Below are 25,506 nucleotides of genomic sequence, written 5' to 3' on the forward strand. Positions count from 1 at the left end.
CACTTACGTGACCAGGATGTAATGTTAAGGTAACCTTAACCTGGAAACACAGTTAGTAACTGAACGTAAGTACTTGGTGGGTCAAGAACTTGCCTGGCGCCATAACCACTGTCGAGGTAATTAGCATTGATGGTGATGAACGGGATGGAGGAATACTCACACTCGGCCATCTGACCATTTCAGGCTTGTTGATGGAAGGCCGACAAAATTATTACGTATCTATAGCTTGAATGAAAATTGCGCCCGGCTAAACCGAAATCGGCGATCGAATGGCAAGCCGGGATGGGAGTGGGACGGAGTACGAAGTAGCGCGGGGTCCAGTGTGTGAGTGTGGGGTGTGTTGGGATGGTAGCGAATCAGAGTCAGTGATCGAGATTTTCTTTCATCACCAACTTCTTATGCACACAAATTTAATGCGAGTAATTAACAACATCAAGTCTTGCTTGCCTCAGCTGTTCTATTTGCAATTAGGACATTGTATACGCAGTTAATAATTCAGTGTTTAGAACGGTCGCTGAGAAAAGGCTCCCGTCTACCCAACGGTCCCTTCTTGAGGCGAACATATTCAACTCCTGCATGATTCAACGCCCTCGATGATTCAACGCCGAGGGCGTTGAGTCATGCATCGTTTCCTGCAATATTTCTTTAATGAGTACAAGGCCTCGCCCTCCGTCCATACCATTCTTTACAATCGTCAGTGGTGCTTCAACACACTCTCAAAAGCCTAGAGGAGATACAATTGCGTCATTCTGAACAATCGTTAGGCTTGCTGGGCCACCTCAGACGGCGGTAGTCCAGATTGATATGCACAGATGTCTGAATATATCTCGAGGCCCGAAAAGAAGTGACATAGGGGTGCGCCTCGGATGGCACCTTCAAGAGCCATTGAATATATATTCTATAAACATGTTCCGCCCACACTCCATCAACAAGCACCAAATGGTCAGATGGCCGAGTTGGGCGGCTCAGCAGAGAATTAGAGTGCAAGCTGTAGACCATTCCGCCACTGTCTGACCTGCCTCAATGCGCTTTTCTAAATTTGATTGAACTAATTTGAACAATCTAAAATCTTGCTCGTGTACCTCAAACGGCGCTACAAAGGTGGAATAACATGTAGAGTTGCGAATGGACTTGTGCGTGCCAACGGCGGCCACTTTTCAAATTTTCAATTGAGCGCTTGATCACTGTCGTTTCTGTCATTCTCAGGAGCACTCCTGATTCCGACAATCATAAATGTAAATTTGATTTATGCCAGTAGTCTATTTGTAGAATATATGCAATACCTGGAGGAGAGTTTCTCCTCCGAAGCTCGGCTTTCGCTCTCCTATCGATAAGAAAGGCCCTGTAATTTTCCAGTCACGCAAGTCGACCACTTTTCCACCACCAATCCCCAATTTGCTACTTAACTCTCCACTCCCCGCCTCTGGGCTTCCCATCCATTTTCGAAATGGCGTTTCGGGTCTCTTCTCGTCGGCTTTGTGTCGCATTGACAGCACCTCGTGCTGCTCTCGTCAACCCCATCTCAAAGCGTTATGCGTCATCAGCATCGGCAGCGGTCGCGCAGTCGAACCTTCCTAAGGGATTGAAGGACTCAATTGCCGTGGGATCCCTTTATTTTCACCCCAAAACCTTCGAGTTATCATCTAGAACAATTCATTGACGATGTATTTACAGAAAGAGGCCTGGCTGCCGAACTCGGACCCCGCCGAGTCATCGCAGACAGCCCGCCTAGTGAATGACCAGCTACCTTTCATGGTCCCAACCTATGTCCGACCACCGCCTATGTTCGAGAAGGGAGAAGGATGTTATTTATGGGATGTGGAGAACAGGAAATATCTGGACTTCACTGCCGGTATTGCTGTGAATGCGTTGGGCCATTGCGATCCAGAGATGGCGAAGCTTTTGGGACAGCAGGTATACTTTCTCTCAGAAGCGTACCATCTTCTACGGGACGAGAGCTGACGAAAATGTGGTGTCAAGGCCCAAACCCTTATTCACACCTCAAATCTCTACCACAACCCATGGACTGGCACCCTCTCCAAATCCCTCATTGAGAAGACTCTAGAATCAGGCGCTATGCATACTGCCTCCAAAGCCTTCATCTGCAACTCAGGCTCTGAAGCCAATGAAGCTGCCATCAAGTTCGCGCGAAAGGTCGGTAAGGTCGTAGATCCTTCAGGCGAGAAGTACGAGCTGGTCTCTTTCCACAACTCCTTCCACGGTCGCACCATGGGCTCGCTCTCAGCGACACCGAACCCAAAGTACCAGAAGCCATTCGCGCCAATGGTTCCAGGATTCAAATACGGCACATACAATGATATAGATGGAATCAAGGACCTTGTCACGGATAAAACTTGCGGTGTTATTATCGAGCCCATCCAAGGCGAAGGCGGAGTGAACGTAGCTACAGAGGAATTCCTCATCGCGTTGAGGAAGCGATGTGATGAAGTCGGTGCGGTATTGATCTACGACGAGATCCAATGCGGCCTCTCCCGCACTGGACTACTGTGGGCGCATGGCTCTCTACCATCGGAAGCCCACCCGGATATTTTGACCACCGCCAAAGCCCTCGGAAATGGCTTCCCAATTGGCGCCACTATCGTCAATGAAGCTGTGGCTACTAAGATCGTTACAGGTGATCACGGAACGACTTTTGGAGGAAACCCGCTTGGTTCTCGAGTTGCACACTACATTCTCTCGAGGCTCTCGGATCCAGAACTGCAGAAAGGCGTATTAGAGAAAGAGAAAGCCTTCCGCAAACACTTCAAGGCGCTGCAGAACCGATTCCCGAGTATCATCACCGAAATCAGAGGCAAGGGCCTCATCCTTGGCCTCCAACTCAGTCAAGACCCGACACCAGTCATAACGGCTGCCAGGGAGCGCGGATTACTAGTGATCACATGCGGTACAAACACGCTCCGTTTTGTGCCACCGCTAGTAATCTCTGAGGCTGAGATAGAAGAGGGCATGAAGATACTCGGAGAGGCAATGGCTGCTGTATTCGAGGAGTCAAGGGAAATTGAGGGCACAAAAGGACAACAGGAGATGCAAGATTCATAGATTAAGTCTACAAGAGGTGGATGTAATTACCAGGGGCTTACTAGGTGTTCGGGAGTCCATCGGTTCATTCAAGGTATAGAGAAAAGTTGAGCGTTTCGTCTGATTCAGCAATTCTCGGCGTCTATGTTACGAGCATCACGACTTTACATTGTCAGCATGTTCACTATGGGTTTGAACTCATACGGCACCAAAATATCCGATCCCTTGAATGATGTGCCACCAACAGTCTGGACAAGCCACCGCTGTACGTCGGACCTCCAGCCACGTCCTCGGCCTACGTTTCCTTGTTTCATGTGGAGGCTGAGCGCTCTTGGTGTTTTGCATCAAGAGATAGGCAGCTTATATGGAGAATGGGGGCCAAACTCATACTTTTGGAGCTCTTATGACCTCATCCTAATCTTGCCTCCCATCTGGCTAATAAACTGTAAAGAACTTACTACCTAGATCGCTCGTAAGCCCGAGCACTTCGGAAAGGAAAGCCTTCAAGCCCCAGTCGTCATCTCGACGATGCTAGTCTGCATTCTCATTGGTCGGCTCCGTCTGCAATTGCTTCCGAAGAGCCTGTGCTGCCAAAACTGCAAATAGGTCAACGTGCATGTTCGTTATCGTCTTCACATTCGCTCATGCATACTCAGCCTAGTTAATTGAAGATTTTCACACGCCACACATAGCCTCTTACTCTTAAAAGAGGCTTTGACAGGACCTACGCCTGCAAAAACACGAGCGGTTCTGGGGAAAGGGGCAGCTCGAACCGAATGTGGCTTCTTGCTAACACAATGATAGGTGAGGCTGGTTGAAGATCGACAATAGCTGAGCGAGCAGCCTTACGCCCCATTTTGATGCTTCGAATGCTTCGATGCTGGAGCAGGGGATTCTTAAATACAGCCTCCAGTACCAGACCCACTTCTTCCAGCTTCTTGTTTCAACATACATATCTATAGTCACTCGTTTTGCATAGTTTGCAGTTCATCTAATAGGCGGAGTACATGTGGAATCGATAAGCGACGAGACTATGTCTACTGCGACCACCCTGATACGCTCTGTCATCACGCCAGCTCCCCGGCAAGCTCCAGAGCTTCTTAGGAGGCAATCGGGCCTGTATGGCCCTCTTCTTGGCTATTACAATAGCGTTTATGGCGATACCAGCAGCTGTAAGTGTCTTTTAAGGTCGGTTCCAGGACTACACAACATCCCCAAGGCCAATTACTGGCCATCGCCTTCTGGCGTGGCCTAGTTAGCTAACGGAATCGACCTCGAGTGTTGAGAAGCTAGTCCGATCGACAGTACGACTTGACCTATATTGTCCTTGCAAGACCTGAAGTAGTAGCGAAGTGGAGTAAGCAGACTGATGGACTAACGAGAACTCTAGGGCAAGCTCTTACTTGCGACTCCGACCAAGTGTTTTCCACCTCAAACGTCTTTGCGGGATGTGTCGAATCGAGCAGCATTGGCCTGCCGATGCTTGTGGATTGTCTCCAAACCCAAATTTCGGTGGTATCAATCAGCGGAACCACTCTCATGTGGTCAGTACTTCATTGTTTCTTCTACGAACTATTGTGCACGGGCCGAAGCCACCCAGAATTTGCTCCAGTCTTCATTTCATCGTTAATTTTTATGGCTAATGCCGAAGACGCAGCTCGAATTGCGTGAAGCAAACAATCTACGAAACCACACCAGCAGCCGGGACCGCCTACTACAACTACTTCTGCGCAGAAGGCTACTCCGCATTGACAATTTTCCGCGAAACCCAGGGGATATCTTCAAGCTTCTCTTCTACCTCAACCAACACGACTCCTGCATCTACAAGCGCTCGTATGCCTCACATCACTTCTTGAACTCGCTCTCCTGCACTGCTAACACGCTTCCCAGTTTCCATCCCCCCAACAGCCACGCCCACTACCTCCACAACACCCTCTCCTTCCTCCCAGCCAACACAAAGCAAGACCAATCAAGCCTGGATCGCCGGCCCAGCCCTTGGTGCAGCCGCATTCGTCGTCGCGTGTATTGCGCTCGGGTTTGTGGTATATACGAGAAGACGCCGTCCGAAGCCCTATGAGCACAGCGAGTACACTGCGGCGCAGCAGAGTCCGAGCGAGATTGACGGGAGGAGTGTGCCCGCCGAGATGGGGATGAGGTAAGAGGGAAGCCACGATGGGAAGATCGGTGAAAGGAATTGAATCGAGTCCTAAGAGTTTCTTGGAATTTGAGGACGTCGCGCCCAGGTTTGTTTGTTGTCAGGTAGTTTCTTTATATTTCTACCTCTGCTTTTGGCTGTGCGCTGACTCGCTGCTCTGAGTGGCGCGCTTTTGATGTGGTGAATGCCAAGAGTAGTTAAGGGAGGTAGATGGCTTACGTAAATGTTGGGCAGCGAGGTAACTAGAATAGTAGGAAATTGGAAAGGAAAATGAGGAAAGGTTGAGTAGATAGGGCCAGGTTGTGGGTAGCAGCGTCTCGCATCATCGTCATTCCTTGTCTTCCATCTCTAATCCAACCTCGTCTTCCATCTCCAAACCCAACTTGTCCTCACCTATCTAGTAGAGATGCGTTCTCTTTCTAAAGTTCCGCATCTGTCAGCAGGGCTGTTAGGTATAAGTTCCTCTCTTTCCACTAACACGCGGTGCGATCGATTGAGCTCTGGAGGATACGCAGGTCGATTGTGCTTTTCCATGGGTAGTGTAGTCAGTGCAGGCATAGCCGCTACGGAATGTTTGAGTTTAATATACTTTGCGTTGGTTCTTGTCCATCTCAGATAACATCTGGAGTCGTAGGTAACATATTGGAGTAAGGGGAACCGCACCGCATCTTTCGATTGCATCATGAAGCTCTCTGTCAGACGTAATGTTGTTGTTTTTGAGGTCTCCATTGGATTCAATGGTGGTGCATGTCAATTTATCTTCCACAAGGTCAAAGTCTCCTCGGTTTTCTTTCGCCAGTGTGTTTTGAAGCAACTCAAAGGCGGGTCCATTGGCATCGGAGAATACTGTCAATTGCTGAGGGAGATCGTCAGCTCGTACTTAACTAGGCGGGTCTTCGCTGGAGATGAAGAAAAATGGCGGTATCTATCGTACTGGTGAGGACTTTCACTTCCTTCTTCCAATGATAACACGATATCGAGGCTAGATAAATTGAATTATCGTTCCTAGGGCCATCTATAAACAAAACCCAAGTAGCTAAACCTACTGAATCAATGCCGCTTAAAGTCGATGGGAAAATGAGCGCATAATATAACACTTCCACCAAACTCCGATCGTCAAGAACAATCAGGCCGTTGACTCCGAGAGGCAACCTGCCAGTTCCTCCTTATTCCCTGATGAAGTGCTGTTCCTCCATAAAGTGCTGCTCCTCCTCATTTTCTGCTGAAAAGTCAAAACCCAGAACCTCTAAAACCTCAAGATCAGGTTTCTACACACCCTGCTGCTGTCTCGGCTGGCTCCTGGATTGCGCAGCAGCAATACCGGCGCCAACCAACTGGTGGATAGGGCCCTGTCTCCGTCCGCGTCCGTGACCGTTTCCGTGCTGAGCCTGGCCGGCGGGGGAAAGGTTGCCCTTCCACGGCCTGTTGGCAATGGGGCCGCGCGCCTCAGCCGCAAGCACTGGCGTAGCCCAGCCGAAAGCCAGATAGATGACCACAACGACCATTTCCTCAAGGACAGCCATGAAGACATGGATGATGACGGAGCCCGTGAGCAAGCTGAAGTGCTTGTCGTGCGTAAACACCGAGATGAGCGAGTAGAGCAGGCGGACTGTGATGAGGGGCAGCGCAATGATGACGGCCCACGCGAGGCGGTTGTCGGAGCTGGGCGCGTTGTGCATCTTGCTCTTTGTGATGAAGGCGACGATGTAGAGTGCGGCTAAGGCGACGACGTAGAGGATCTCGCCGATCTTGGTCTCGGACTGCACGTGGTAGGTACCGTCGGAGGAGGTGCTAGAGGTGCCGCCGACGATGCAGAGGATCAGGCCGATGGTGATGAGGAGCTGCAGGAGGCGAAAGTGGATGGCGCTGAAGGTGCTGCCCTTGGTGGAGTTGATTGTATCCGCACTTATTATGATGTTAGAACTGCGAATAGAAGTGGGGTGGGGAGACGGTTAAACTCACCATCGGGAAAGTAGTCCGAGGGTTGCGAGGAGTAGCGGGGACATCCCCACGGAGTCCAGGATCACGACGGCCTCAATGAGACCGGTGCTGGTTTTGTTGGCATATGTTGCGAGTTGGCAGCATGCGCCGATGATGCGGACGAGACAAAGGATGAGGGTGTAGATCCAGCCGGAGCTGCGGCCGAAGCCGTGACGGCTGCAGACGATGGCTGCGACGATTATGGCGGGGAAGTAGATGACTAGCTCGAAGACCGAAACGGCGCCTTGCTTGTCGAAGCCCATGGTAGCGGTTTGGTGTGGAGATTGGCTATGAGAAGGTCGGTGGTGTAGAGATCGGTGAGGAGAGAAGTGGTAGATAGAGTGTTGAGCTTGAATGATGCAATTGAGTTGAGATGGAGTGCATAATGAGGGACTGTAGGGCTGCTATATACTCACGCTCAAGAAAAGTTCATGAGGCTGATGCAGCACGCTAACGAGTTGGTTACCTATTTGGGGATGCAGAGAGCTGCAACGCCGCATGACGATTGCTGAAACGAACTTCACGGCCATTCCGAGAACGCCTCGTCAACCACCTACGGGCACGACTTCGACAGCAGGTTTTCGCATAGCACGGCACTGCTGTGCGAGATTTGCCTATTAGATGCTAAGTTAGTCGGTGGCTTGCTGAGGTAACCAAGACGCAGCTCTCGTTGCGTTTAGAGCCCCGACAGGGCTGCGCAACCGACTTTCGGGTGACTGCCGGTTAGTTAGTCACTCGCCGGCTGAAGACGTTGCGGAGGGGTGCAATAAGGTGCGATACAGGTATTGCCGCAAGGCGTGCAGTGGTAGCTAGCTCCATTGGACACAGTTTGCGAAGTGATGGTGGAGGATGCGTGGCACGCGAGGATGCATAAGCCGCTACTCTATTACTTTCTCGATGCGCATTAGCCAGAAGCCACACAATAGGGATCAACCCCCGCATCGTAGTGAACGGACAATGAGTCAGCGGATAGAGGCCCTCATACGGTCAAGATGGTGCATCTCGTCCCCCTCTGATCGTCAGGGTCACCGGGGCGAAGCATCCCAAGCATTCTTGGGAAAAAGCTTGGCTTGTGGTGGTGAATACGAATAGATGGCGCTAGGCCGCTTTCTGCGTATATCACGATTGGTCAGATCCGGCAGTCCACTGAAAATAGCGCAGGCCAATCAGACCGTTCGCGATTGGAACCTCATCGAGAGCATCACCAGCCGGGCTGTGTACCTCCCAGAGCTGCTGGCTATCGGGCACAGCGAGAATGACGGAATCAGGGTTCAAGGCGACATGGAGTATATATAAGGATTGTTGATCTGCCGTTTTTAGTTGTACATCAATTCAATCAGCTCATTATCCACCCCTGCAACATACTATCATACCTTCATCTCCTACAACCTACTCAAGCAACATCTACTCAAGATGTCAGACCGAAACAACAACGGCTATGCCAACGATGGCTATTCGGAGACCAGCGACTACTCCAACAAAGAGTACTCGAACAGGGACAATTATGCGCAGCAGGACCGGGATTTCCAAAGAGAGTCGGCCAACAGTGGCTATTCCAACAACGACTATGCGCGACAAGACAGAAATCAGCAAGGAGAGGCCAACGGCTACTACCAGCAGAATAACAACCGCAATAACTACGCGCAGCAAGACCGACAGCAAGACCGGAATCCAGGAGGAAACCGAAATAACGGATACTCAAACAACCAGGGTTACTCAAACAACCGTGACCGAGGGTACTCCAATAACGACTACAATAACAACGGCCAAGGCCGCCCTCGCTTACTGAACGTAAGTGCTTCATAAATGTGCGCGCGCATAAACAAAAACTAACTAAATCCGCAGTTCCGCCAGCGACGACAGGACCGCAGAAACGGCAATGGTGGAGGCCGAGGATTCGGAATCATATCCGGCATTCGACAGGCCATTGTGGAGAAGAGCACGGGCGGAGGGTCAAGTGGAGGAAACGGCGGGAGGTATTAGGTTGTTGAAGTGTACACACACACAGAGAGAGAGAGAGAGAGAGAGAGAGAGAGAGAGAGAGAGAGAGAGAGAGAGAGAGAGAAAGTTATATGCATCGTGCTGGCGTTTTTGATTGATAGAGAGCGATTCCTTGGTTAGCCAATCTGAAGTTTGCCTGTGGCAATTTTACCTGTCCATAAACTGTTGGAAGTATATAATGTCGCTTATTTTCTGGTCCCCCTAATCTTAGGCGGGGCGTGCTTTTTCATCCAACACTAGGAATGCTGAAATGCTCTAAGCAATGGTGAATGAAGATGTGCAGATTGGAGCCCTAAAGTTGTTACTTCATTCGAAAATACTAATCTTTGTAAAGATCCATCATGCTTGAAGTGTTTCAATGCGGTGTTTGGGGTTTGAAAGATGCAGCGGCATTATGTACATGAATTAAATTGGGTTCAGTTTAGAGTAAACTGGGTTAGAGCGAATTGTATTGGTATCCATTGCGGTGATAGCACGGTTCAGCAACTTGAATAGCTCCATAGAATAAGACACAGTATTACGTTGCCGGCAACGACTTGTTTCATAATTCGTACACCTAACACCTAGGACTTAGGTCACCTGATCGCCATACTCTCCTCTGTCCATCCAATAGATGCTTGATCCACTTCTAGTACAGTCCATAGATGCAGCTCTTTGCGTAGAAGCGCCGCCAAAGTGGATGCCTGCCGTACCCCCATTTCAGCTCCAATCTTCTCCAAGCGCCCGATGATCCAGCAGCGTGTCTTTTCCGGTACCGGAACTATACCTGGTGATACTTGAGCGGATAGATACAGAATCCAAAGCAGGCCGACGCCGGCTGCAGCTGATTTGGTCTGAAGGAGGCCGGGAACGCTCGCACAGACAGCCTCAATATCAGAGAAGATGATGGTGCGAGAATGCGATATTTGATCCTCAAGTTCCAGAATCTCGTTTACATCGTGAGCGTAACGGGATTGTAGGAAGCATAATTGACTGATCAGTGCTTCGTGGACAAGAATGCTATTGGCGCGATAGTTGTTCGTGAAACCCGCAATCCAAATATCTGAGTATACGTGGTAGTGGTCGGAAAGCACGTCGGGAGTGGCTTTCGGTACAGTTACGATTGATGGCAGGAACCCATCGGCAAGACTTTGGTCCCAATTCGCAAACGCTTTCGTGATTGAGGTGTAACGAGCGATAGTGGCTCGTGTTATGCTCTCCGACTGATACTCTGGAGGGTTGAAGGGTATTTCAGCCTTTGTATTGCAAAAGTTAGAGACAGATAGGATGATGTCTCCCATGGGGTCGATGATCCTGTCGTAGTAGCATCTTTGGGATAGAGACAGCCGAACGACTACATCTGGAACTGATGTTTTGGTTTGGTAGCATCCAGTTATGATCTGCGTACGTGCCTGGGTGAATAGGGCACGACCAAACTCGCTGTCGAGCTGGTTTTCGCCGCGCAGATCGAGTAATGCTGTTGCGCCTTTGACATGTGTGAGCGCTGATTCTATCGACCGATAGCTGGGATTACGGCAGGTGTTGGTCTAGTAGGAGATGAGCTTCTAGCATTGTGGAGAGCGGGGTGGTACATACTTCATATAGGCCGAGCAACAACACGACGAGTAGTGTCTGATCCATCTTGGCTAGCTCCCCGTGGCGCAGATTGTAGTTGGTCTTGCGCAATGCTCTGTCATACCATGCAGTAGCAGCCGTTCCCAGGCCGGATGTGTCCGTATGATAGGACAGACCGGCCAATCCCAGGGCGGTTACTATGCATACTAGCGGGCTATCGGATGATTCTGTGCAGTAAAGTGCGGGTATATATTCATACATAGTCTTATACGTTTTCGAAGACTTAGACGGATAGTTGCTGAAGAAGAAGCATGAGGCTTGAGTCTCTGCGGATATTGGGAAGAACACCGGCGAAGGCAGGGTGACAGGGGAGCCCTTCGGAATGATGGCAGATTCAGCAGCCTTCCGTCGCTGAGATGCCCGTTTCGGCCGCTGCGCTTTGCAAGCCACATCTTCGCTCTGATCGTGAAAAAGCAAATCTACCGGATTGCGGTAGCCAAAGCACGTCCGATGGCTTCTCACGCATTGGCTACATGCAGGAGTAGACAGGTCGCACTGTTCATGTGTTAGAGACTGGTTCCCGGGTCGTAGTATTTGGAACGGGTGGCCTGAGGTTGGGAGTAGGCCGTGATCACGTCACTTACTTTGATTCTCCTGCCTCTACACGGCGAACAAGCTTTGCTTGGGAGTCCGAAGTAGCCCATTTAGGTGGAGTATTCGTGCAGACTGTCTTGGCTCAGGGTCTGAATTGCTGGTGTCAAGGCCGGCTCCGATTAGTTATGTACGATGGGTTACCACCGCGAATTCTATTTCAAGAGTAGCAGATAGATCGACCTACGCACACTCCAAGAGACTTCAGCAGTATGACGTCTCAGGCTGCTAAGGTAAGGCTGACTGAAAGAAGCTACACAGCCGTGTTGACTTGGTGGGAAATACGCAGTGGCAGTGCGGACGTGCAGCAAAGCCCTCGGTGGAACGAATGCATACGCGTTCAAGGCTTTGGTTGGAGGGCGTGACTGGCGAAGCTGGGGGTTGGAGAAATGGAGGAGATGCTGTAAGCACTATTGTCTAACCACGCAAGGCTAGCCGCGAGGTGCCCACCCCATTCGGCGTAGCACTGTACTCCGCAGATCTCTGGTCCCGGGCTTTCCCTCACCGAGTCCGCCATCAACACTTCGGCATCTCCACGGAGAGGGCGCAGCACCACTCTTGCATCGATAAAGAGAACCAAGCCCCGTCAAGTACAAAGAAAAGGCGCAAGATCCAATAGCCTCGTCGTCTTGGTGGCAAAGCCCTTGTGTCTACGTCCGTAAGTGCTCTGAACAGGCTGTCAGATCGACGAAACGTGCTAGCAATGACCATTACAGCCAACGCGTGAAAGCTCCCACAAACGAACTGCAAGTAAAGATGCCCTTCAGTCTTCTCTAAGGAGGTCCCAAGCATCACGGTGTGGTTGACCCTAACTTCGTCGACCTCACGTGTCTGTCACATGATATTCACGTGAGCCAAATGACTCTTTTCAATTTTCACCTCTTTGGCAGTCTATCTCTCCGCACTCAGCAAATATCTGGATTTATCAAACAAGAGGCTAGATCATCAGACAAGATGCTGGATCGTCACAAGTTCGCACGAGATCGTTTCTCTTGGCGACTTTCCTATCACCAGCATAGTAGGCCGACACCCGGAAGGTTGTTTAAGATAATCAACAATATCCAAAAGCTGCCAAGGCAGGCCGTCGTGTGACTGCAGTAACTGCAAGCGAGCTAACTATCAATCCATGTACACCAATGTGCTAAGAGGAGGCTATAGGGAATGACGATGAAAAAGAAAAGGATGACCAAACGATTTACGTACAAGGGAGACTCGATAGCCTGCGCATTCTACAAGAAGCAGAAGAAGCTTTACGCAGCTGCTTCGTACTCTCGTTCTTCATAATAAAGAGCAACAAGATACCTGTAGGAAACGAGTGTTCCATTTCGAACAGCTGCTCACAGGCTGTCTCGTATATTGGTAGCCATCGCTTTCTGGAAGCAAAATCCATTTAAGCTTATTTGTCTCTATCCAATGTCCGCCGACGTCACTGTCTTGCCGAAAGTCCGAACTCAATCCTCTGTCCCGATACTTATGGACTGGTAAAGAGCCGCCTTGTAGCAACGCCACTCAGCTGCACAGCCGACTGTTGAAATCGCAGACACTTGGCGAAACAAGCTAGCAACTAGTTACCACAACCAGGATAGCGAGGAGGCACTAGGTTAGAGTTATCTGACTTTGAGTTCACATTGTTCAATGCCAAGCGCGAAGGATCTGTGAAGGAGGGTAGATCCTATGGCCCTGCGGCAGGTCCCGCTGATCTCTCCCATTGGCTTGAAACCGAGTGTTGGTGGCGGCCGATGCCACGAGAGTCCGGGTCCGGGTCTCAAAAGCGTACTTGGCAGCGAGCCAAGCACGCGTTTTTCAGGGTTGAGAATCCTCGATCGTAGGCATGTTGCACACCGGCCGTCTTCCTCAAGTCACACCATGACACGAGCCACCTTTCAAGGTGCGCATGACGAGTCCAAGAGTATGCGACTCCTTCATCCTCCTAAGAAGAACGCGCCGTTCCACTACCATCATTACCTAACAGGTCCCACGCGGCACACTATCCATTGCATAGAGTGAAAAGGATGGAAGTACCTTACTTACTTTGATAATCTTCAGCCTCCCATTGACCTGTGACGCCATGGAAGTAAATATGGAGTCCTTCCTACAAGGACTACGGTAAAAGTGTCTACTTGAGGTGCTATACATGCGATGGTGTCTATTTTCCATCTTGGCTCCTACTACATGAGGTAAAGGGATCTAACAATACCAACAGATCACCACTATGTCTGTCATCTGGATATTCGAATGCCGATGGAGGATCCGGCGCGAAACGACGTCAGATGAAAGTATAAAGGAGCGTGAGCATTCCACATCTCTTGCCAGTATCAGTCCTCTCATCGTTCAGCTTCACATAGCCAGCTCAAAACTCCACCATTCGACACAGTCCTCACAGCCTCTCGATACTTCACACATTCTCTTCTAAAGATCTCCAAGTCCAACCATTTCCACCACCAACATGAAGGCCTCTATCACTGCCATGGCTATCTGCTTCGCCGTCTCCGCTAGTGCCGACTTCCTCATCTATGTCGGTCAATCGGCCACCTACGTTGAACCGAGCGTACCCTCGCTCGGGATCTCTACTTGTTCAACGGTCCTCCCGACTGCATGGTGTTAAGAACTACGTCGCGATTGCCCAGCAAGGCAACAACGATGCTAGCAAGGAACTCTACGCCGCCGACACGAACAAGGACGGAACGTACAAACGACTAGAAATCTACGACGGGGGAGATCAAGCAGTCACCAGCGCAGCTTATGGGCATATCACGCTGTACCCGAACCCCGCTGGAGACGGATTGTTTGATGTACACGTCAAATCACTGGATGGTCTCGACGGCAGTATTGTTGGCACTTGCCTAGTACCTGCCGATGCGGACGATTACGATTGTGGAGATGCACTGGGAGGTTACAATGGCGTCCAGAAATTCACTTGCACCATCTCGGGCGTCGCAGCCACAGGTAGTAACTGAGCACTGCCTGTAAGGATCCTCCAATTCAGTCATCTCCAGATTGTTCGCTAACCACTCTTAGATGATCAAATGGCTTGTGAGAGAAGGAAGTTCGAGTTTGAAATGAAGTTGCAGGAGGCCGGGGTAGACGCGTGTGCTTTAGGAGGTTGATCGAAACTTGTATATGGACACTTTCAGGGCTTTTGTATATATTCACATGATGAAAGAATGTCATTTATAGAATCTGCTTCCCAAAATCGCTCCCACAAGCTGTGATATATATTCGTGCTATTCTGTATCTGTTGATGCTGATCTTTCAACTGCTAGCTCGCTCCGTGCGTAGAATACCTATGTATCAAGCTTAGAGCTCAAGACCGCAACCAAGGCCATTGCAATGATATCAACTCTTCAAGACACTTATTATGATGCAGCATTGCCATCTCGAGGCCAGAGCTTGACGCATGTGTGAAGATGTAGTGTCACATTGTCTCCAAATGCGGCTTAGCGGATTCCGCGGCCTTGGCATCGGAGAGACGCAGGTGAAGGCAACGCCTCATCGCATCACGACCCCCCACACCCCGCCCCGACCCTCTACTCAGTCTCAAACAGCTATCTTTTACTTCTACAGAGTCTACAAATTCCTCACTAACACTTCACTGTGTCTACGGCCCGCCACATCTGACGCAGCTCACCCGCCTCACCTCACCCCCTCCAGCATGTCCGCAAACGGCGCCCGCACAAGTAGGCCTGATATGACACCCTAGCCCCAAGGTGCTGCTCTAATATTTGTTCTAGCACCAGCACCTTCGTCTTCGCAACCAGGCCTCGTCGATGAAGCTATCTATAAGAACATCTTCCCTGAGCATCCCAAGGGGAAGACTTTGACAATTAAACTCAAGAAGGCCCCTCCGAAGCAGACCATTCCCGGGAACTGGAAGGAAAGCGAGGTCATCAGTATGTTCTCCCTCTATACAAGCTCCGACTAGGCACATGTCAAGTCCTTGCACTACAATACTCCCTAGAACCATCAGGCTAATATCAATAGGCACTAACAAAAAGTCCGACGCCGCGTCCACCACCCCTTCGTCTCCCCTCGTCAACCCCCAGGACGAGAAAACCCTCGCTGCCTTTCCCACCGGCCGCCCTCTCGAAGACAAGGTCGACACAGTCCAATGCCGTCATTGCAAACGCCCGGTCCTCCGCAGCGTTTCCGCAACCCACATCAAGGACTGTCTGAATAAGAAACAAGAGAAGCTCAAGAAGAAGAAAGAAGCTAAAGAAGCCAAGGATGCCGCCTTGCGCAAGGAAAAGGGCGAGAAGGACGACGAGGGAGAAGGAGGGAAGAACAACGCGCGCAAGAGCGCTGTCAAAGGCGCAGCTGCCGACGGCGACGCGGCGAAGAAAGGAAAGAAGCGCAAGCTGGACGGGGATGCAGAGAAGGCGCCTAACGCGAAGAAAAAGAAGAAGGACGAGCCCAAGGCCAAGGCTGCCAAGCCAAAAGGTCCCGTTGACGTGGAGAAGCAGTGTGGTGTTGCCCTTGCCAACGGAGGGTTTTGTGCTAGGAGCCTAACTTGCAAGAGCCACTCGATGGGCCTGAAGCGTGCAGTGCCGGGACGAAGTCTGCCTTACGACATGCTTTTGGCTCAGTACCAGAAGAAGAATCAGGCAAAACAACAAAGTAAGCAAAAGCTTATTATCAAAATTTCAGGGGACAAGGTGTCTGTCAAGCACAATCTACGGAACACTGTGTCTGTTGCGGCAGAATCCAAGGAGACAGATCGGAGGAATTCTCCATCTCCAGACGCGAACGAGACAGACTCCTCGAATTCAGGGGAAGCAGACTCGTCGTAGTTTCTAGCTTGACATGCATTTCTCTTTCTTAGTTGTAATGCTCCTACCAGCAGCACGCTAACCTCGAACGCAGGAGCTGCGATTGATGCCAATGCCCCCCTCGCAGAAGACCTCGAACCGCAAGGTGCCGTCGACTCGGACGAAGAGAAAGAAGCCGTCATGGCTGCAGTTGCCCGCGCTCGCGCGCGGCCCCTCGCCACTCGCACCTTCATCCCGACCAAATCAAAGTACCAGTACATCCGAATGAAAGACATGCTGCACGCCGCCCTCAGCGGAACCCGCGGCGCGAGCCTCTTCTCAACCGGACAACCTCCAGACCCAAACAACATGCCTCCTAGTAGAGCGATGCTCAACGGCCTAGGCATGGGCGGCGGCGGAGACTTCAGCGGGAACGGCGGTGGAGGCGGGCCATTCGCACCTCCCCTGAGCGCTGGCCTCGACGGTCCAGGCGGCCAGCAGCCGGGAAGCAGGCGGCAGAGCGTCATGAGTAACGGATCAGGCCCTCGGCAAATTATGCCCGGGCAGTTACCGCCGCCGGGCGCGCAGAGGAAGGCTAGCATTGCAAGCGTGGCTAGCCTAGCCTAAGAGTTGCAGTTGCAGGTTTTTGGGCGCTACAGACTCTGTGCTTCTTCTTCTACTTCTTCTTGTGCAGGATGTAGGCTTAGAGATACCCCTTCCTTCGTTAGGAATACAATGCCATTCTTTTCTTGTGATATTGTCTTGCCACTGCATGAGTTTCACGTTAACAGCATGCTTGATTATTGACCTCTCAAGGTGAAGCAATAGCCAGAAAGTTGGATTTTGTGTTCTGAGTACCCCTAGTATACATAAAACCCTTCTCGATGACGTTCTAAGGTATTCCGGCGACTATACTACCTGGTCACAACGCTTCTTGTGCTCACGTATTATCCAGATCCGTCAACATGTACCCACATACCCAGTCTCCTCGTCCTCCCCCTCTTTCCTGACGAGCCTTCAAAATATCCCCGCCACAGCGCTCAAACCGCTCTGCGAACCTGTCGACACAGACGCAGCGCTCGTGGGCCTGGCTGCTTGTCGGGTAAAAGCCTACACCCTTTCCGTGTCAAGGATCTGGGGCGTTATTGGGCGGCCTCCCCCCCCCTCCGGGAGCTCCCAGCAGAGGTCCAAAAACGGACAGCAGTCGGCAATGGTGTCGTGCATCATCCTTTTTGCCTTTCTCGAACGGCAACGGATTCGTATCCTGGATAGCGAAGGTGTTCGCGGGGTAGCTACGGCGGTGTAGTTTGCGAGCAAAGGCGGGGGGTTGCGGGATCGACTTTCCTTGCACGCGTTGGATATCGGCCCCGTGCGAGGGGAGGTAGTTGTGGACGGTGGGCGTGCTATGAGTCTATTGAGATGTCTGCTGGAGTTTGAGTGAGCAATGCCGCCGGTGGGGAAGGGCTCGATGCAGAGCCGTCGAGGGGTTGCTGTTGACGGCCTGGACGAGCTTGCAAATTTGGGATTCTCTAGAGGCTAGGCGGTAGTGTAGAGGGCCCAGGGGTGGCGGTTAGGGCGCTGCTGGCGCCAGTGTGGAGGGGGCAGCTGTTTTCGGCCATGGAGAGTCTGGAGGGACTGGACGTCGACAACCAGAGCGTCGGTTCTGCGGAACCATCTGTCTTCGAGGCCGTCATAGTGAGTGTCATAGTGAGTGTCATAGTGAGTGTCATAGTTGCATGAAGAAGGTGACTCGGGTTGAAATCTGAGAGGTCATCTTATAGAAACATTGCATCCATCTTCGCGAGAACCCTCAAAAGATGACATGCACGTATGTGGGTCGGCCCCCTCCATGTCTATTCCATATCTGGGAGTGGGAAATCAACTTGGCCTCCTTGTCAGTATAAATATCCTCTTGAGACCTTCCTATGAGTGAACGATTCAGATTTCCCAGACTCTTTTTGCATAACACACCAGCTCAACACGACTTCGTTACAGTACCATCCACGGCATGACTGTCATGGCTACCCACCGACACTACCCCTCTCCATCAAGTTCCTCTGTGGACAGAATGGGTCTGAGTTTCATTGCCCCTGGCGCCCCGGCTGCGCCTTACCAACAGTCGTTTGCAAGCCCTACAAGGGGAAACACTCAACCACCATCATGGAGTTCGGTCAATGCGTCGAGCTTATCCATCAGAATGAATTACAACAGTAGCCCAGGTCGAGTCGACAGCCATCGAGGAACACGACGATTGAGACACTGGCGGCCGCAACCAAGTGGTTGTCTACGCGGCACCGAAGCAAGCGTACAGTCCGGACGAGAAGCTCGTTGTGATGTATCTGTACATCATGCTGGAGAGGCCATGGAAGGAAGCTGTAAAGCTTTACAACCGTTGGAAGAAGGTCCAGAGCCGTGGTTCTACCGCAAAAACATGCCTAAGGACCGAGGAAGTCTCTAGAGCGAGGCCTACAGGCTGGAAAAACTTTGGGGCATGACTAAGATGCGAGAGGAGCGAGACGCTAGGAGGAGAAACCGGGGGAATCGCACCATCTTCATGAACAAAGTCCAAGACATGAACCGGCAGGATCTGTGCAATTCATTGGAACGCATATTCGGTCCGCCCAAGGACGTTGACATAGATAGATATGGGTACAGAAAGTAGGGTGGTCCTCTTTTCCATTTGTTTTCCTTTTGTTGGGTTCTGCGGTTAGATTTCAGGACATTGTTTCTGCGACGCACTTATTTCATCGAAAATGTTTCTCAATCGATTTGCTGTACACTTGGAGTTCTTGTAAGGAACTATCTCCTCTCAGTCACAAGGGCATTAGGTAATCTCACCAAGAAGTTGATTTGTCCAGCCATTTGACGTTATGATTTTTGTGATTTACAAGCTTGCAGTTGTTTTGCAGGACATCTGTCTGCTCCATGACTTACTTCAGTTGGAGCTTGTTCATCCAAGGCTTCTCAGGGTCCGCTTCTTCGTCATTGCTCCACGCTGCGTCCTCAGCGTCGTACTCTTCGTCGTCCGAGGCGCCATGACGGTATTTGTATGGATCTAAGCCCATCTCGTCATCGCTGTCGACCTCATCTTCCGGGTAATCTGCGCCATAGTAGTCTTCCGCGTTTTCATCCTCGTCATCAGTATCAAACTCGTCGCTTTCCTCATTATCTTCAAAGGTATCCCAAAGCTCTTGATCCTCATCTGATATGACAATGAGACCAAGAATGCCACCTTCGTCTAGAGGCTTGGTCATATCGACGTCGCGGACGTATGTGTCATATACATAGTCGCCCTCGTCTTCCATGTCGACATCGATAGCATCGTGGTCTTGGGTCTTGGACTCCTCGGGGTACCTATCCTTGTATCTAAGGGCTGGTGCTTTTGGGCCTCGCTTCGTTGGAGTAGCCCTCGGAGGACTCGAGGCGGTCTTGGATTCTTGATGGTCAATTTCCTCGGCAAACTTCTCCAAGTCTTTCACGACGTCTTTCGGGGGTTGCTTCAGGGTGTCGAAAGACTTCTTACTCTCCAGGGTGGACCAGTTCCTCGCCCTCCATTGCAGTTCTACGGCACCAGCACCAGGGCGCTTGCGTACGGCCGAGGCCTTGTCCTTGGATTTCGACTCTTCGGTGCCGCCATGCTCTTGCTGTGATCCAGCTTTACTCGCTTCACCTTGTGTGCTTGTCTGGGTCTTCTTCTTCCGCTCGACAAATACGGGGACTGCATTCTCGCGCTTCCTCTTCTTGTCTACACCACTAGGCGATGCATGAGAGGCAGGAAGAGACCGCCGAGAGAGGTGGAATCGCCTGAACGTTGACGTGTCTGCGGGTAGCTGGTGCAGCAGCGACGAGTGACTGGGAGACTGCGGTTGTGTAGTGCTTGTGTGGGGAGACTGGGCAGGTGTTGTAGAATCTAAGCGTGCTCGAGTAGGCCGGTTCTCTTCTCCAGGTTGAGTGGTTCGTACGATTGGAATAGTTGGGAGGACATAAGCACTCGCAGTACGTTGAGGAGCCTGGGCTCGGCCGAATGAGGCATCGTTGGGGTCTATGCGTCTGAAGACAGCACCGTGGTATGTCTGGTGCTTTTTGGCACCAGGTTGGTCGACAACTGCGGGACGTCAGTATAAGTAGAGCTTCGAGCTGGCGGATAACTTACCGAGAGCATGTGGGCCTTGTTCGTCCCTCTTCCGCTTGATTCTAAGGGTATTTACTGAAGGTTCCGACATTCTTGTGTTCCCGAACCTCTTGTGGGAAGTTGTTGAGTGTGCGAGGGAGTGAGGTGGCGGAGAGAAGGTTGGCTGTTCGAGGGCGTGGAGCAAACAATCTGAGACCGGGGTACGTTCGCCCCACCAATGACAGTCAGGTTACTAGGCTCAATCCGCCGGCCTAATTCGCGGTCGGTTTACATGGCCCCACCAATTCACTTCACCCCTCGTCAAGTGTGGTGTACCTTGGCATCTTTGTACGACGTGCGTCACGTCTTTCCCGTCAGGTCGCCAAAGCTTTGACATCTTATGGCGGCGGATACAGTAAACCTGCGTGGATCATTTACACGCATCGTAGTTATTATAGTCTACAACTCTGCTCTCTAATGCAACTCCACACTCCCCGAGAAGCACAGGCTTGTGCGCAAGAAGGATTATTTGAAGATACTCTAGACTCCTAGTCTGCAACTCTGTTTCTCTACGCTGAAGCAGCAGCAAGGAAACTCAACAAACTGCCCGTTGATAGACCAGCTACCAAGCAGAGCGACATAAATCCTCCTGCTGCTTCTCTCTCGTCCACATCCACCCACTCAACAAAGCCCATCATGCAATTACTCCCAAGATACCCATTAGAAAATCCAAAAAGCACTTGAATCACCAACAGATAGAACGCGTCGCTGACGATCGTAGCGCCGCGACCTCGGATGTTACAAAGCAGATACATAGGTATGAAAACAATGCGGCATGCTGAGAAAATGAATAGCAGCCGTGGTCGTGATGTTAGGGATAGCGCTGGGATCGCCGGAGCGAGTCTCCCGACAAGATCGCCGACGTTCCAGAACAGAAATGCGAGCGGGATGAAAGACGAAGGTTGGAAGAGACGAGGGGAGCTCGCCACTGGCCTGACACTCTCGATCTGTTGGGTGAAGACGGGAAAGAACATCGTGATACCGAAAGTGAGGAAAACGGCACCCGCAAGCCACTTCAGCTTCTTGAATAGCGTCATGAGCGGTATCGAGGCTCGTTCGATCACTCCGATATCATCCTCGCCATCCATAGAGTCCATGAGCGGTTTGTGGTGGTACCCATGGCCATGGCGTGACAACAGTAGTGCAAATGCGAGGAACGAGATCGTAGAGATGACTGTCGCCGTCAGGAAGTAAGCGAGCGCAGATGTTGAGGACTCTTGCGGTGTATCATCGCTCGTCGTCTTCTTCGGTACTGAGAGCACAGAGACAATCTGTGCTATGCACGGAAGAACTCCAGCAACACCTTGTCCGACCATAATGCCCTGGGTGTATTCCTCCCGTCCAAAGCCAGATACGTACGCGAAGATGCCGTTTTGGCACAAAGCTGTCGCAACGCTCGTACAGAATACCATGAGTATCAAGAAGACAAAGTATACGCCCGCGGAGACTCCGGGAAACAGTTTGGTCGACATGGCGAGGACCATGAACACTACTACATTTATGACCAGCGCTGCCATTATGCGCCTCGGATACGAGGCATGGGCTTGAAGCTTGGTGAGGAGGATGGTGGATCCTAAGCTCCCTATGGTTGAGACGGAGAGTTCTGCAGATTGGAAGTTGCGTAGGATTCGGTCACTCGATTGGAACCGTCGTTGAAAGTAGGGACCGGCGGCGAGGAACATATTCCTGCGCTTGTCAGTACAAATGGGATGTAATAGTCAGGATCTCAATCAACCTACCAGGCCCATAGCATTGCAATACCAAGCAGGAAGAAGACCGAGTAGTCAATCCAAGAGAAAGCCTGTGACTTCGGGTGTTCGATCCGCTCGCCATCGGGGCTTTCAGAACCACCTTCTAGTGGCTCGTAGGAAGACCGCCTTCTCACTAAAGCCTTGACTCGTTCCATACTGTCTGTCTATGTCGAGCGCGGAGAGATTCGGCTTGCGTAAGGTAGGCGGGATGAGGGGGACTTGGACGCGACTTTACAAGTCCTCGGGGAGATGGTTGCTGCTTAGGGCGGCGAAGGAGCAGGAGCTCATGAACTAGTCGGAGCGGAAGGGGGCTTTGAGGTCATGCTACTCATAGCTCAAGCCTGAGGAGAGAGTGGATGATGCGCATGACTTGGATGTCTTCGATGCCTGTGAGGTAGTGGTGACAAAGCTAACGTTCCCTCCCTGCGTAGCGGAAAACCCTGCGTGGCGGAAACCCGCCAGTGCTTTTCGTTGTAACAATGTCAACAACAATCAAGAGCTGCAGATAATCTCGGAATAAAGACCTTAAATCCTAAGCTTTGTCCACACTTCCTTTCTTCTACAAAAACCTCCTGCTTAGCCTGTAATACCACATCTCACCGCAGTCATTCACAATAACCTACTCCGGGCAGCCTCGGATATACCAGAAAGTTCATGCACCTCGTCTAAAACTTGCCAAATTATAGGTAGACATGGGAAGATTCTATCCCGAGCGAGGTACTCAGATATTTAAGCTTGTTGCACATTAGTGTTAACTTAATGCCTCATGAAGCTAGAGTTGCCAAACGAGAGCCCCACTTCCTAGCTGTATGAAAAGGTCACAAACGAGATAGCTGTATTTTAAGCAATGCTGACAACAGATTCTCATACTGCTGGCATGACCCGGGTTGGGCCGCGCTCTAGTGATAGGCCCCGCGCGCACGTGGAGCTTGCGGCTGAGCACCACCGACTACACAGCCCTACGCGCCCATGGAGCGCCAGCTTGCAGCCTACTCGATGTGTTCCGTGTTAATGCACGACACTTGGGCAAGTCGAGATATGTACCGCTGCTCTACGCTTACATTGCGATCGAAGTCGACCAACACTCTTTGCTCACGGAGTACATGCAGGTGCCATAATGCGTCTTCTGAAGCGCTTACTGGGCGGCGACTTCGAGCTGATCTCTTTCAAAGATGACGACCTTCCCCCGTATGCCATCCTATCGCACACCTGGACCGAGGGTCAAGAAGTCACGTACAATGAGCTGGTAGCCGGCACAGGCAAGGACAAGACTGGCTACGCCAAAATCCGCTTCTGCGGCAGACGAGCTGCAGCGCATGGCCTCCAATATTTCTGGGTCGATACCTGCTGCATTGACAAGTCTACCAGCGATGAGCTTAGTACAGCCATCAACTCTATGTTCCGCTGGTACTAGCGTGCGTCCAAGTGCTATGCATACCTATCAGATGTCTCTGTGCCGGAGGAGGTCTCCAACGCCGAGGCCTTCCAGATAACGTGGGCGGAAGCCTTTCGACGGAGCCGATGGTTCACGCGAGGCTGGACGTTGCAAGAGCTCTTAGCGCCTACTAGCGTTGAGTTCTTCTCTAAAGAGGGCAAGCGGCTAGGCAGTAGGATATCGTTGGAGCAGGAAATCCATCAAATTACCAGGATTCCTGTCGGAGTGTTGAGAGGGCAGAGTCTCGCCGCGCTTAGTGTTGAGGAGCGAATGAGCTGGGCAGCCAAACGCACAACAACGTTGAAAGAGGACAAAGTATATTGTCTACTGGGAATCTTTGGGGTATTCTTATCACTTATCTATGGAGAAGGAGAAGCATACGCAACTCTACGGCTAAGAGAGGAGATACAGAAGCGGCAGGAAGGGCGGAGAACTGAAAGCCTGCATGACTTGTCTGGTAAGTTTTAATTCTGGCAAAGCAGCATTCTTCTACACAAGCTATACACAGCTAACGATATACAGTCTCCTTGTTATTGCCTTTTCCAAGAAACGAACTCTTCATCGGACGAAAAGACCAGCTTCAATCTCTCGAACAATGCCTCCTTTCGCCTAACACCCACCGACGCATAACAATATGTGGACTGGGAGGTTGCGGGAAATCAGCACTTGCCCTTGAGTTTGCATATCGCGCACTGGCAAAACATGCAAGACGTCTGGTTTTCTGGGTGCCTGCTATTAGCCAAGAGAGCTTCGAGCTTGCCTATCGGGAGATCGGAATCCGCCTCCATATACCAGGGATTACCGATGATAAGGCAGATATAAGGAAGCTTGTTAAGGAGACACTAAGCTCAGGAAGCTTGGGCGACTAGCTAATGATTGTTGATAATGCCGATGACCCTGGAGTCCTATTAGGTACCACTTCTAGCGATCCGATGTTAGGCCGATTGAGCGACTGTCTCCCACACAGTAATAGAGGCACAATCCTTTTCACTGCTCGGAGCAAGAAGGCGGCCGGAGATCTAACGCAGAGTAGTATCTTAGAGCTGAATGATATGAGTAAAGCTGAGACTAGGCAGCTGCTAGCGCGACGAATAACGAAGCAAGCGTTGCTTGATGACGAGATGGCTGTTGACGAACTGCTAGAGATACTTACATATCTACCGCTTGCTATTGTGCAGGCAGCCGCGTTCATTAACAATAACAATATATCAGTATCCGAGTACATATCATTGTTCCGACATACTGGTATAGAGACCGAGCTCTTCAGCGAGCATTTTGAAGACCCCAGCAGATACCGAGAGATGGACAGCACAATTGCAAAGACGTGGCATATCTCCTTTGATCAGATATGTAAGCAAGACCGGCTTGCTGCAGAGTACCTTTCGTTCATGGCGTGCATCGATCGCATCAACATTCCCCAGTCGCTCTTACCTCCTGGAGGCTCCTTGGTGCAGCAAGTTAAAGCGCTTGGGACCCTGACAGGATATGCGTTCATTATGGAGCGCCGGCAGACGGTACAAGAGCCGGACAGAGAGAGGTTCTTCGATATGCACCGATTGGTCCACATGGCGTCTGTCTGGTGGCTGGACGGACATGGTGAGCGGGCGACTTGGGCGGGCACAGCAGTGGCACGGCTTGAGGAGCTAGTGCCGCCCGGCGGGCATGAGAGGAAGGAAATATGGACGACATACCTCTCGCACGCAATCTACGCGGCTAGACCTAACGGCACAGTGGACGAAACAGCAAGGGCTTCGCTTCTAGACCGGGTGGGACGATGTCAAACGAGCCTCGGGCAATATTCAGCAGCAGAAACAACGCACCGAGAAGTATTATTATTGAGAGAAAAGAGTTTAGGAGAGGAGCACTACCAGACACTTGCAAGTATGAATGAAGTTGGAATAACACTTATCTACCGGGGAAGGTACGAGGCGGCGGAATCGATGAACAGGCAGACGCTGGCGCGGAGTGAGAAGGTGCTTGGGCCTGAGCATCCACACACGCTGACGAGCATGAGCAACTTGGCG

General features: G+C 51.2%; 11 protein-coding genes across 11 annotated transcripts in view; 7 read left to right on the forward strand and 4 right to left on the reverse strand.

Annotated features, from left to right (window-relative positions):
• Positions 1 to 1,447: 1,447 nt before the first annotated feature.
• BDZ99DRAFT_523673 (acetylornithine and succinylornithine aminotransferase) lies at positions 1,448 to 3,060 on the forward strand (the record flags this gene model as incomplete). The annotated part of the gene is made up of 3 exons (XM_033725819.1): positions 1,448 to 1,600; positions 1,675 to 1,914; positions 1,981 to 3,060. 3 exons carry the CDS (start codon positions 1,448 to 1,450, stop codon positions 3,058 to 3,060), a joined length of 1,473 nt encoding a protein of 490 aa, XP_033573170.1.
• A 1,012-nt stretch (positions 3,061 to 4,072) lies between these two features.
• On the forward strand, positions 4,073 to 5,198 carry BDZ99DRAFT_479483 (uncharacterized protein; the record flags this gene model as incomplete). Its single annotated transcript, XM_033722237.1, has 4 exons — positions 4,073 to 4,211; positions 4,430 to 4,583; positions 4,697 to 4,872; positions 4,930 to 5,198. The coding sequence occupies 4 exons, from the start codon at positions 4,073 to 4,075 to the stop codon at positions 5,196 to 5,198; spliced, it is 738 nt and encodes a 245-aa protein (XP_033573171.1).
• A 1,264-nt stretch (positions 5,199 to 6,462) lies between these two features.
• BDZ99DRAFT_479484 (uncharacterized protein) lies at positions 6,463 to 7,437 on the reverse strand (the record flags this gene model as incomplete). Its single annotated transcript, XM_033722238.1, has 2 exons — positions 6,463 to 7,099; positions 7,157 to 7,437. 2 exons carry the CDS (start codon positions 7,435 to 7,437, stop codon positions 6,463 to 6,465), a joined length of 918 nt encoding a protein of 305 aa, XP_033573172.1.
• A 958-nt stretch (positions 7,438 to 8,395) lies between these two features.
• On the forward strand, positions 8,396 to 9,239 carry BDZ99DRAFT_465857 (uncharacterized protein). The gene is made up of 2 exons (XM_033720643.1): positions 8,396 to 8,965; positions 9,020 to 9,239. The coding sequence occupies exons 1-2, from the start codon at positions 8,588 to 8,590 to the stop codon at positions 9,155 to 9,157; spliced, it is 516 nt and encodes a 171-aa protein (XP_033573173.1). The 5' UTR covers positions 8,396 to 8,587; the 3' UTR covers positions 9,158 to 9,239.
• A 285-nt stretch (positions 9,240 to 9,524) lies between these two features.
• BDZ99DRAFT_573794 (uncharacterized protein) lies at positions 9,525 to 11,742 on the reverse strand. The gene is made up of 3 exons (XM_033728321.1): positions 11,374 to 11,742; positions 10,751 to 11,284; positions 9,525 to 10,701 (listed from the first exon to the last, which is right to left on the reverse strand). Exons 1-3 carry the CDS (start codon positions 11,431 to 11,433, stop codon positions 9,751 to 9,753), a joined length of 1,545 nt encoding a protein of 514 aa, XP_033573174.1. The 5' UTR covers positions 11,434 to 11,742; the 3' UTR covers positions 9,525 to 9,750.
• Positions 11,743 to 13,640: 1,898 nt separating this feature from the next.
• Positions 13,641 to 14,569, forward strand: BDZ99DRAFT_92088 (uncharacterized protein). The gene is made up of 2 exons (XM_033729029.1): positions 13,641 to 14,346; positions 14,399 to 14,569. The coding sequence occupies exon 1, from the start codon at positions 13,894 to 13,896 to the stop codon at positions 14,335 to 14,337; it is 444 nt and encodes a 147-aa protein (XP_033573175.1). The 5' UTR covers positions 13,641 to 13,893; the 3' UTR covers positions 14,338 to 14,346; positions 14,399 to 14,569.
• Positions 14,570 to 14,892: 323 nt separating this feature from the next.
• BDZ99DRAFT_422596 (SCA7-domain-containing protein) lies at positions 14,893 to 16,879 on the forward strand. The gene is made up of 4 exons (XM_033716992.1): positions 14,893 to 15,057; positions 15,112 to 15,270; positions 15,362 to 15,994; positions 16,241 to 16,879. Exons 1-4 carry the CDS (start codon positions 15,033 to 15,035, stop codon positions 16,750 to 16,752), a joined length of 1,329 nt encoding a protein of 442 aa, XP_033573176.1. The 5' UTR covers positions 14,893 to 15,032; the 3' UTR covers positions 16,753 to 16,879.
• Positions 16,880 to 17,857: 978 nt separating this feature from the next.
• On the forward strand, positions 17,858 to 18,587 carry BDZ99DRAFT_92168 (uncharacterized protein). Its single transcript, XM_033729030.1, has one exon. It carries the CDS (start codon positions 18,134 to 18,136, stop codon positions 18,581 to 18,583), a length of 450 nt encoding a protein of 149 aa, XP_033573177.1. The 5' UTR covers positions 17,858 to 18,133; the 3' UTR covers positions 18,584 to 18,587.
• A 468-nt stretch (positions 18,588 to 19,055) lies between these two features.
• Positions 19,056 to 20,348, reverse strand: BDZ99DRAFT_479490 (uncharacterized protein; the record flags this gene model as incomplete). The annotated part of the gene is made up of 2 exons (XM_033722239.1): positions 19,056 to 20,230; positions 20,279 to 20,348. The coding sequence occupies 2 exons, from the start codon at positions 20,346 to 20,348 to the stop codon at positions 19,056 to 19,058; spliced, it is 1,245 nt and encodes a 414-aa protein (XP_033573178.1).
• A 457-nt stretch (positions 20,349 to 20,805) lies between these two features.
• BDZ99DRAFT_394397 (nucleoside transporter family) lies at positions 20,806 to 22,202 on the reverse strand (the record flags this gene model as incomplete). The annotated part of the gene is made up of 2 exons (XM_033715889.1): positions 20,806 to 21,982; positions 22,036 to 22,202. 2 exons carry the CDS (start codon positions 22,200 to 22,202, stop codon positions 20,806 to 20,808), a joined length of 1,344 nt encoding a protein of 447 aa, XP_033573179.1.
• Positions 22,203 to 23,164: 962 nt separating this feature from the next.
• The window catches only part of BDZ99DRAFT_490159 (kinesin light chain 1), a gene marked incomplete at both ends in the record, with an annotated part of 2,856 nt that continues 514 nt past the window's right edge, over positions 23,165 to 25,506 (forward strand). Inside the window, 5 exons of the mRNA XM_033723037.1 lie at positions 23,165 to 23,426; positions 23,493 to 23,939; positions 24,005 to 24,158; positions 24,192 to 24,312; positions 24,352 to 25,455. Of these exons, the coding sequence (XP_033573180.1) occupies positions 23,165 to 23,426; positions 23,493 to 23,939; positions 24,005 to 24,158; positions 24,192 to 24,312; positions 24,352 to 25,455 (2,088 nt within the window). The remainder of the gene's footprint in view (positions 23,427 to 23,492; positions 23,940 to 24,004; positions 24,159 to 24,191; positions 24,313 to 24,351; positions 25,456 to 25,506) is intronic.

This window comes from Mytilinidion resinicola (assembly GCF_010093595.1).
Source record: "Mytilinidion resinicola strain CBS 304.34 unplaced genomic scaffold BDZ99scaffold_16, whole genome shotgun sequence".
NCBI classification, from domain to species: domain Eukaryota; kingdom Fungi; phylum Ascomycota; class Dothideomycetes; order Mytilinidiales; family Mytilinidiaceae; genus Mytilinidion; species Mytilinidion resinicola.